The 12225-nt window shown below is 37.4% G+C and overlaps 1 protein-coding gene across 2 annotated transcripts in view; it reads left to right on the top strand.

Annotated features, from left to right (window-relative positions):
- The window catches only part of LOC147176366 (solute carrier family 66 member 2), a 63678-nt gene that overhangs the window by 24949 nt on the left and 26504 nt on the right, over positions 1-12225 (top strand). For both annotated transcript variants that reach the window (XM_086072592.1, XM_086072591.1), the window contains exon 4: positions 2065-2281. In XM_086072592.1, coding sequence (XP_085928718.1) covers positions 2065-2281 — 217 coding nt within the window. The remainder of the gene's footprint in view (positions 1-2064; positions 2282-12225) is intronic.

Raw genomic sequence — 12225 nt, 5'->3', positions numbered from 1 at the left:
CCAAAACCAAATTATTATTTGAATTGAATTATATTTTCTTCAGTATCAGACAACAAAAACAATTGATGAAAGAAAATGTCATGTATTACTTTTCTGACCGTTATGCTTCATTTAGTGACATGTGAAAAACATGAACATGGATTGAATACTTTCAGCAGTTATCGTTGGACAAAACACATTTGTATCACATCTGAGTTTCCAATTGCATAAAGTTTATTTTTATGTTTTGGTTTTAAGTTGCCAAGCCCACTGATTGATTGCAACCTGTTATCCACAACTCTGTAATTGTGCATTAGCAAAGAGAGCATCTCATGGGCATCATCTCTCTGAAGTTTTTTTTTTTTTGTATGTCCAGGAGACCAGGTGAACAGGCATCAAGGCAAAAAGCTTAGAGGCAGGGTTCAAATTGTTCTACCATGGTGTAGATCCAAATAAAAATGGAGTAGGTGTTGTCTTAAAGGACTAGTTAAGAATGTCCTAGAAGTGAAAAGAGTGTTAGATGAAGAGGCCAAAACTTGAAATTGAGGCTGTTATGTTTAATGTAATTAGTGGTTATGCCCTACAGGTAGGATGTGATCTAGATGAGAATGAGAAATTCTGAAAGTCGCTTGACAAAATATTTTTGAGCATCCCGGGTGGCAACAGACTCTCAATTGGTGCATAATGTATATTGTAAAGTACCAAGGAGGCACAGATGGCGGTGACTTCACCAAAAAGATGGACATGGCTGTAGTGAACACTTTCTTCCAGAAGAGACCGGAACACAGGGTGACCTACAAGAGTGGAGGTAGAAGCACGTAGATGTATTACATCTTGCAGACGGTGGACGTGGAACCACAAAGTGCAGCGGACTTGTTCTGAGATCTGTGGTGGAAGTGAATCTTAATATGTGTTTAGATTATTTATCGGAGTCCACAGCACACAATACAACCAAAACTGTTAAATGACTGGTTTGTTTTGTTTTTCGTCGTCGTGTGTAATCTGTAACAGATATTCTTTTAATATCTTAAATATTCTTACTTGTGTGCTAGGCTACAACACACTAAAAATGTAAATTAAACAGATAACATTTTAACTTGAATATTGTGGAATTCAAAAAGGCATTGTCATTGGTCATTGCGTCCTTCTACATTCAAGAAGACACTCTTAAGAGAAAAAGCAACTGCTTTGAACTGCAGTGAACTTTCTATTTGTCTATTTCCAAAATGTGAATGTGAAAAATGGATTACCTAAGTGGAAAAATGGTAAACTAGCCTTTTAACCTCACGTATTAACTCATTCTCTCCCAGCTTTTCACTGAAGCAATCCCCTTCGCTCCCGGTGTTTTTTCTGGTTTTTGACTGATTTTGCAAGGCCTACAGAATATTGTGTTCTATTGCTATAACAACATGGAACCTACCAAAAGAAACATTAGAGTTTCTTCTTTCATCAGGAAAAAAAAGTATATTTGTATCTGTTTCAATTTTGCGGCAATTAGCATTAGAATATAGCTAAGTTTCATCATTATTTATTTAATCTATATAGAACTGTGGGTAAATTAGCTTTTTTTCAACAGGGCCCTGGGTGATCTATTTTGCTCTGATGCCACCTGCTGGCCGTTTTTGTAATAACTTCCATTTCTTCAATTGTTCTCTGCAGTTGAGAGGCTGCATCAAAGCCTTCTGTATTCTCCAGCATAAAAAAACAAGAACAACAAAACGTATAAATACATATTTGGAACACTTAAAACAAAAAAAAAAAAGAATGTATTTATACATTTTTGGGAGCAAATGAGTTAAACACCCTAAATGTCCAACCTAATCTTTCCAAAGACCAGGTTATTCTAAAGTAATTGAAATGTAAAAGCTCTAGATCCCCTCATTTATCTTGTTCCAATTCCTGCATGTGCACAATATTGATTTAGGTGTGCTGTCTATGCAGAATTTCTATGCATCCTTCTTACTGTATTGCTTTCAATCATTTCCTGTCTCCACTGCTCTTACATTTTCATATTCACATACTGTCTCCAACACACGCATATGCACACCTAATGTTCTGATTTTATTCCCACTGTGCCCTTGCTAGACTTGGATCTGCGTTACTTCTGGAAGTGGAATGCGTTTGAGGACTATCTTCTCTTCTGTTGCTGCTTCAGTGTCCTATGTGCAATAGTCACCATGCTGCTGCTGGATTCTGCCATGTTCATAGAGATGCTGGGCTCCCTGGCTGTGATGTTTGAAGCCATGCTGGGCCTCCCTCAACTACTACAGAACTTTCACAACTGCTCCACCAAAGGAATGAGGTATAGCACCAATAGAGGTCAAATACAATTTAGGAATGAGCTGCAATCTCACAATTTTCCCCCCTCACTGGCCACAAAAGTAAGTAATTCCATTTACATGAACTAAGTATGCAAATCAGGTAATTTATAATCATAAGGGGCAAGGTGTGAGAAACACTCAAGTCAAGGTTTTTGTGTTTTTTCTTTTGCGCGCAAAATCTGCATGCATTTAGCTCCTGGTATACTAAAACAGTAGTTTATTACACAGTCAGCTCCTGCAGTGCCTCTAGGATTCAATCTATGGACACATCCTTCGAGTGCCTTGCTCTACATCAGAGCTGCCAAATGTTACAAATTGTGCATATTTTTGCTACGGAAATCATTGAAGGCTGACTCATTACACACGCAACACTGATTGTTCAGGATCTTAAAAATAATCATAATAATAACAGTGCATTACAACATTAAAAGGACAGTAACGTGAAAAATCTACTTTTTGGAGCTTTTCGCCATATTAAGATGCTAATTCCTAACCAAAAACATCACCAAAGTTGTGTTTTCCTCCATCTGCCCTTCTATGAGAAATTATAGGTCATTCTGCTCTCCAAGCACTAGTCTCTCCCAACCCAAGAAAACAAGCAGGTGCTCACTCTATGACATCATCAGGTGCGGACCCACCCCTCACCGCCTATGCTGATTAAACACACGCCCACTTTCTCTGAGACCTCCATTCTCGCAGGATAGTGATTAAAATAGCCTTAAAGCAACACTAAGGAACTTTCAGTTTACTATTATTATGGTGGCGCCATATGGACAAAAGCGGTAATGTTATGCCTGAAGGAAGACCACATTAGTGTCGTTTTTTAGCTCAGGCCAGCGAGTGAGAACCAGGCCAATGTTGATCCTTGACATCCAAATTGACTTCCGTCTTTGTAACGAATGGAGAAAATGGGAAGTGACGTATGCCATAAAGTAGTCAGCACCTTTGTAGTTTTTTGTGTGGCAGTGTTCCTACCATCCTCCTCAAAGTTGTTTAGTTCCAGTAAAAATGATACAGACCCCCTCAGGTCATGACAAAGGTACCATTCAACTAGTTTTAAGTTTCAGCAGAAGAGTTATGAACATATTTTATTGAGGTTGAAAAGTTCCGAGCGTTTTACTTCCGCGTTAGAAAAATAGCCAGCAAAATATATATTTAATAAAACAATTACATCACCATTGTGTCAAATGTAAGATATTATATGCCTATAGTTAACTGTGGAAAGGCTTAAAATACCAAGATACATCCCCTTTGCTGGCCAATATGGTACTGTGTTGGGCCAGTGGCCAGTAGGGGAGACTGGGGTAGGTTGAGCAACTTTTCTGTTTCAGTATCACTACAGGATGGTAGTTTGATTTCTTTTTTTTGGCAAACTAATATATGAATAGATATTTTAGGATGTTACGCCCCCCTACAAACAAGACGATTTAATGTGAACATAATAGTTTTGGTGATATAGCTTGTCCATAAAAGTTGTCTTGTGGAACAGCTTACCCCATACCTGGGATTAGGCGGCTTATTCTGTGTGGCAAACTAGGCATTGCAATTTTAAAATCTGAACGACTTTAATGTTAGTCCCGATTCACTCGATTCTCGATGCCCAATCCGAGTCGGTTGCTGAAATAATGAATGATTGATGATTTACAAATGGATGGGTTGAAGGGTTGATGGCAGATTTGTCAGTAAGTGGATGGATGCTAAATGGATGGTTCAATAGTAGGATCATTGGTGAACAGTTAAAATGAAATGACGTTGGATGGATTATGAGTAGATGATTGCTGGTTTAGTTGATGGATGGAGATTTATGAATGGATACGTCACTCACCTCTGGATGCATGGATAAACCATTTGTTTGATGAACGATATACAGTATCATCAACGGGCCAATAAATTGGTTGATAATTGCATCAGTGTTTGGAGTAAGTGTATCGATGGAAAAAAAAATATTGAGAAAGGATGACTGATAGATCACAAGTAGATAGATGGAAGGATGACTGATGGGGTCCATAGTTCTAAAGATAAGTGACCTTGCCTATTTATTTGTGTTTATTTGTTAGCGTGGGCTTTTTTTTTTATCCTTGTATGACTGCAACAACCCAAGTGAAAAAGACGGTTTGTTAGAGGCTAAATTATTGAGTCCCTTAGGAAGGATGAAAAGGCTGCATTGTCTGTGGGAGATGTGGTGTGTGTGTACACCTTTCCCTCATTTTAGAGGAGGTTAAGGCTCAACCTTACCGTTTATGGCAGTGGTGGGCACTGTCGGTCGTCGAGGGCCGGAGTCCTGCAGGTTTTGGATGTTTCCCTTCTCCAACACAGCTGGTATATGATCAGCTCATCAGCAAGCTCTGCATAAGCCTGATGACGATCCTGTTGATTGGAATCAACTAGTGTTGGAAGAGGGAAACCTCCAAAACCTGCAAGACTCCAGCCCTTGAGGACTGACCGAGTTTGCCCAACCCTGGTTTATGGCCTCTCTCATTTTTTCAAACCACCTGTCTTCTCTGTTCTCTCTTCGCTGTTTTTTCTTTAAGAAGTGGGTAGATAGCTGAGTCTTGACCTGCAAAGTTAGCCCATTTATGTTGTTACTTAAGTGTTGCTTGTTTTATATACATCAGTGTATTCATCACTACACTTGACAGCATACACACGCTAGTTTTTTCCTGTTGTATGCCCCCATAAAATCTAAAACCGTCACTTTATTTCACTCGCCCTGCGGTTCACCCCAAATCTTCACCAACTCAAAAAACAACGGAGGCAGCTAGAACACCTACAGAAAAATAGAGGCTCATTGTACATGCCTTAAACCTCATAGAGGACAACTACTTGTAGGCCTGCTCTGACTTGCATGCGCTCTAAATCATCTGAGCCCTACCTTCTGTTTTCCTTTATAAATAAAGTAATACAAATGAGACCCCAGGACATCTCACTCTCATTCAAACCAGAAAAATGCAACAATTTTCTAGCGTTTTTCACTTAAAAAATGTTAAATATCCAAAACCAATTAGCCACCTCTTCCATCACCCCTGACCCAGAGTCCGCAATCCCTGCCCATTGACCTTTGTCTCTCTTTCTTTTCATCACTGATATCATCAACTCCTCCATTACCTTGACCTTGACAATCACAACAAATCCAGGCCCCAAAATCTACAAACTCTCATTCCTTGCGAACATCCCGGGAAGAGCTGGGGCAACAAAATTCAAGAAATACCTACTCTCAAAAAACCTCTATAAAACATTCCAATTGTTTTTCTGAAGTCACTATAGCACTCAACCAGCTCTTCTCAAAGTCAGTGAGTCGATCCATCCCTCAATGCCCCTCCGGCGACTGTATTTGGCATCACCTGGTTCATCTCATACTATCTGACAGATTCCACTACATCTCCATCTATGACCACACTTCCTACAGCACAACTGCCTCACGTGGAAGACAAAGTGCTCGACCCTATTTTCATCATCTTACTGTATACATTCCCCCTCTCACATGGTCACACCATCCCTCGCCATGGTATACGCTTCCACTGCTGTACTGGTGACAATACTGGTCGCTGTCTGCTTCCACCAAAACCATCACCAATTATCATTCTTGATGCCCTCACTGACATAAAATCCTGGAAGAACAGCCATCTCCTGAATCTGAACTTCATTGCAACCATCTTCTGCCACAACTTCTCACTCCTCACTGCTCTGAAACGTCAGCCCAACACTCGATTCATTTAAAAGTCAGCTCAAATCCTACCTATTCAAGATCGTCTACAACACTTCCTGTACGCTCCCCCTTATAGTAAGCAGTTAGTTGTTTTTTACCATCTTGTTGATTTGTGTACACATATTCAAAGCACCTTTGAATATTTAGAAATCCATCATAAAATAGTTTTTAGAGTTTTTATTATCATTGTTATTATCACCCTAACGAACTTTCTTAACGGACGTTCACACAAAATGTCAGATTAACACCCCTTACACATTCTCTTGTTGACATTATTATTATTTGTTTGTATAAAAAAAAAAAAAGACTTCATGGACCATGTTTTCTTGATGCTCTTTTGCTGCTGGCTATACTTTATTTTCTGTTTGTCAATTCCCCAAGTTACCTTATATATACTTCCCTGATGCAGTGTGGACATGAACCAAGAAGAGAAGGTGAGCTTGGCCTTGGTTCCTGCAGCTTTTCCCCTTGAGATTTTGGTCTTTTCACAACAGACAAGTGGCAAAGAGGACATCTATTTAATATTTTCAACACATACTGCAAGCTTTGCTGTAATGCTGCAGCTTAACTGCTATTCTATTTCTATCTTTCTTACCCTCCTTGCTTAATCTCAGTGAAGAGAGAGGGTATATTTTATAGGGAACATATTATGCAGGTTGGACATTACAAATGACTTCATATTAGGCATGTGTCAGTCCATTTTTTTTAAAGCATTTAAGTATTAATTCAAAGACGCATTGCAGGCAAAGATGTGTCACTGTCTGTAATTTACTACTCAATGGCCTAAGGTTATTTTTGGTAAATGTGTCCCATTTTACATAGTGTCCTCAAGGGTGACAACTGTGCTTTCTAGAACCATCATTTCAGCTCAGAGCGACAATCTTGCAAAGATTAATTGTGCAATAATGCTACATTAGGGTCCTTAGATGACTGATGAAAAGGCCTGGTGTTGAATCATATCTATGGAAAATACTTGCATGCTATTATCCTACCATTCCCAAATCTTTCTTCATTAGAGTGATAAAAATGTCCTAATAAAAATGAGAAGCATATATATATATAGATAAATAAATATTCACACGCAAAAAAATGTTGTCAGCATCTTTCCTAATTGTACAAATTCAGCACTTCTGCCTAGTGATAGACCGATATGGGTTTTTTTTCAAGGCCGATACAGATTATTAGTAGTCAAGGAGACCGTTAACCGATATTTCAAGATGATAATAATTTGCAGTAAAAGAGAAAATATTAGTGTCAAAAATATTTTAAATTACTTTTTATTTTAAAATAATTGACAGCTTTGTTTAAAATATTAAAAAAAAAAAATTGCAAAAGAGCTTCGAGGATCATTAGCATAAGCTAAACTAAGAACTAAGCAAGTAAATAGTTTGCTAAAGTTTTCGATTTTAAATGAAGATTTCCAAAATGTCAATAGAATTTCTTAGATTAATTTATTTTTTGTGGGTTTTTTTAAATAAAAAGTGTAGGGAATTCCCAGTGTCAGCATCATTTTTTATCAAGTGGAAATTTAAATAAATCCATAAATGAAACGTTCCCTGTATCTTACTGAGCAAACATGTGAATGTAGCTAATTTTTGTCAGGGTTCGTAAAAGGTTTCAAAAGATCTTTGCAGACAGTGAAAAATTCTCTAAATATGTTCGAAATGTCAAATCCTGATAAAAACCCAAAATTCGCTACATTGGCAAGCATTCACTGCTCAGTGAGATACTAGCTTTATTGGCCTTCAAATTCAATATTTGTCAAAATGCAAAATATTGGCATCTATAATCGGCCCGGCCGATAATTGGTCTATCCCTACTTCTGTCCCAATGAAAGAAACAGGTCACTATCACATGGACTCACACTCTTCCCTCTTTGGTTCAGTCTAGCTTGAACAGTTGTACAGATACGACAAATCTGCACATCCCCTCATGTCATCTCATCTGAAACACTTTTCCAGCCTCATTCCCTTTGTTCAATACTGCCATGTGTGACTGTAGGAATATGCAACCTTTTTCACATGCATTATGGAAAACACAGATGCATGTTCTGCTCAAGAACACACCTGTTATTATGCTGTCTGCTCAATATTGACACATTGCATTATGTGTGCACACACGCACTCACACCACCACTCTCAGGAAGGAGAAGTGGACAACATGGGTGTGGAAACTAGTGTTGAATCTGGTTTTGGTTTAATTTCACTCAAATACTAACCTGAACCATTTTCATATACTTCATGCATGTTGGCACTGAGGTCAGTTTGTCCTTCCTGTGCTTTCGCATTTTTGTAGTTGTGTCTTCTTTTTGTCATGTTTCTAGATTCCAATGTTTTTTAACCCCGGTTGTTTTTTTCAGTAAAATCACATGTATTTCAACATGCCATTATGTTGTTCTGGACTGCTATTTTTGTAAAATTTCTCATGAGAACAACTTTAGTAAAGACCTTGGCAAAGAGAACTTGCTCACACCCATGAATGATTTTGAATTACATTGCAACACCACCTGTACAATATACCTTTGTTTTTCCCTCCCTCTGATACTCCTAAAAATGCAGTTTCACTCAATTTGATTTGTTTTGTCTGCCAACCCTCTCCGTTACATCCCAGTTGCCCACAGCTCTTTTGTCCACACTGACATTCAAGGTGAATTACATTGCTTTGGACTGCTGAAACAAAGCACACAAAGAACTGCACATTCCAATAAAAAAATGATTCCTATAAAAACATACATGTCAGATGTGGATTCTGGTTTGGTGTCACCCCCCCCCCCTCCCCATTCAAACAATTTGTGTGCAGTACTATGGAAGGGACCAAAACTGTCAAAATAAAAAATTAAATAAATGACTGAACAAATAAATAACTGAATAAAAGTGAAAATAAAAACAGATATAAAAGATATAATTCAAAAATTAGCTGTCAAAAAATAAATATAAATGGAAATAAAAACAACTAAAAATGTATATATGCCTAAATAAATAAAAGTAAAAAATAATTACAAAAATAAAAAACAAGATTAACAAATAAATGTCGACATAAATACAAAAAGAAATATATAAATACAATTAAATATCAATCAACAAATAAAAACACTGCTCTGACATTTGTTTATTTTTATATAAATATATATATATATATATATATATATATATAGTTGTTTTAATTCCATTTATATTATTTTTTTTGTATTTAGTTGTTGAATTATATTTTTTATATCCGTTTTTATTTTCACTTTTATTCATTTATTTATTCATTTATTTATTCATTTATTCATTCATTTATTTATTCATTTATTTGGGCAGTTTTGGTCCTCCATACAGTACAGCTGAGTTCTTAATCACTTGTGTGGATTAAATTCACATGCATCCACACATTTTGGGACAGTCATTCTTTGCCCTCAAGGAGTGGGTGTCAGTCTGTGCGAACATGTGTGTATGTACGTGTGTGTCGTCCTTGACACACCTTCACAGCTTATTTCTTTCTCTTCATTGTGAGCAGAAGTGAATAGCAGCCAGATGACAGTTTCATGTTTCTATCGAGGTGGCGTTTTTCAGATAAGGGACCTGTACCTTTACAGTCAGGCCCTGAAGGATATGGTGCAAACATGGTGATGACCTCAAATTGTTTTGTGACCTATGAACCAGCGTTATTCCCTAGAGGGGAGTCCTTACTGGGAAAGTGAAGGATGGACTGTCTTTGCAAAAGTGTAATAGCAACCACAGTGAGGCTGTTGATGCATTCATGCATTTATTTATTTGGGGATGGTAAGCTATACAGGAGCTAAGTCTTTTTCATGCAGAAGGATGTAAGTCAAAGTGTACAAAATGAAACCTCAAAAGAAACCACCGGTCTTGTACCCAGAATATTTGTCATAATGTGTTTCCAGCAGTTACAGAATAAAGCAAACTAAATAAGCATACTGAATGTCTGTTTATGTCCACGGTTATCGATTAGTGACGAGGGCCTTATATACAAAGGGTGCTGGTGTACACACATTTTCACGCTCACAAGTTTCGATGCCCCCGAAAACTTCTTATGTCGACGGATGGTAGGACTAGACATTTTTACTCTTGTGGCATTCATCCAACTCAGGGATCGAACCCATACCACCACACCTTCGGTTTGGGAGCGCAGAGCGCTGACTACTGAGCTAAAAATAATTCAGGGGCTTTCAGTCTAAAAGCCATTTCAGCGCTGCACACTATTAGGTGGTATAGGAATTGAAGTTTTATATGTAGTTTAAGCTGGCATACATATACCTAAGAAAAAATCTAGGGATGTTTGATACCACCTATTTTCAGACCAATACCAGTACGAGTTCTCAACTCTTGAGTAGTCACTGATACTGATACAGCGTTCTGATACCACAAGTACTTTTGATACATAGCATTTTCTCTAATAAACAATTACATAATTTTAAAGAAAAACCTATATATGAACATAAATTAATGGCAATTTTCTATTCTTTTCATTTCTAAACATAACACGGCCACAAGAGGGCAATCAATGCTGGTATTGGTGGCTGTCGCGAGTACTGATACCTTTAAATAAGGCCGGGTATAGGTTCAATACCGATACCGGGTATCGGTACTTGCCCATTCCTACAAAAAAACTGGTGCTGCTTTCACATGCACATTCGGAGGCCGAAAAGATTTTCATCACACAAAAAAAAAATTCTTTTCTGGGCCTCGACTTCGTTTACCAGCATCTCGCTTTATATTTTGTGACGTTCCCCTGTTTTCATTGGTGACTCATGGCTTCAAAATGTGATCATTTGATCATGCAGAGTGATTATTCCCACCGACAGGCCTTATTCATACTAATTTGCATATTTATATAGGGGGTGTGGAGATAGAGGAGTCTGGTACGCCAACATTTCCGCATCGATTCAGATGTACAAAAGGATTTTGCTTGTGTTTGAATTTGTCTGTACAACACCGCGAGTGTTACTTCAAAATAATATTACTCAAGTTAAAGTAAAAAGTGGTAAATCAAAAAAATCACTCAAGTACAACTAAAAAAAAGTTTTAGCTGAAAAGAATACTCAAGTACTGAGTAACTGCTTGAACATGAAGATGTATTTTTAAAAACAATGTCATCAGACAAAAACGTAAAATTCTGTACAAATTCTGCCGTCTTCAAATCATAAAATAAAAAACAACAACATTGCAAGCAGACACATTAGTCCAAGTGTTCTGATATTTTTATTTTAGCCCTCCAAAAAGGCTCAGCAGGACAAACACATTGTTATGACTCGTGTTTGTCTTTGTTTGTTTGTTTATAGAACATAAGACCACAGGTCATAAACCTGGAACAAAACAGATAAAAATAATATCACGATATAATGCTAATATTACATGTATCATTATACAAATACATGCACTGTATACATTTTGTAATTTATTGTTGAAATGTTTGGTCTATGTTGTTTCATTTGGTTTCAAATAACATCTATGTTTTATTACAACAAAGCTGATGCACAATAATTGCTATTGAATGTAATCAACTACATAACCCATATTGCTTTAGAAGATTGGCTCATGCGCACAACAACTTTCTTCTGCCCGTCACCGAGTCAAACAAACGTGCAACGGTTTACCCAAGCTTCACATAGAACTATAAATATAAAATGGTACAGCCTTGTAATATATTCATGTTAGTTTGTCTGCTCATACACATTTTGAACTTGCTGTTTATTCAGTAACCACATTTAATACATATTTAATTGCACAACAGGCTATTTGCTCCTGTTTTCTATAAAAATGTACTGAACATAAACTGACCGACACACCTCTTCAGCTAACCTTTGTTTCATTTTGTAGGATCCATTATCATACACGTATTACAACTTATCTGCATTTTCCCATGTGCAATCAATAAACATGCATTATTCATAGCTAGTGGGCCTTCAAGCAGTTCTGCATGCTGTTAAATCTCTACACACATCCTTGTGTGTGGGCATACAGACAGATGCACAAACAAGCATGCATAAACTCTTCATCTTGATGCACATATGCAAAGTTGTGCTGAAAAAAAAAGCTGCGATTGAAGCTTGAAACATCTGCACATTGGCTCCAGGGCGCTTACAGAGTACGATCAATTGGTTGCTCACCGCCAAATCTCTCTCTCCAATACAAGCTATGCAAAGCTCAATGTCGTTACTTTACTGAGAGTGTTCGCATCCATTACAAATACACTTTAGTCTTGTTTCTTCCTCTG

This window comes from Leptonotus elevatus, chromosome 4 (assembly GCF_054856555.1).
Source record: "Leptonotus elevatus isolate MCC_2025b chromosome 4, RoL_Lele_1.0, whole genome shotgun sequence".
In the NCBI taxonomy this organism is placed as follows: Eukaryota; Metazoa; Chordata; class Actinopteri; order Syngnathiformes; family Syngnathidae; genus Leptonotus; species Leptonotus elevatus.
Note: the sequence above shows the minus strand (reverse complement) of the source record. Positions and strands in the feature narration are given on the sequence as shown.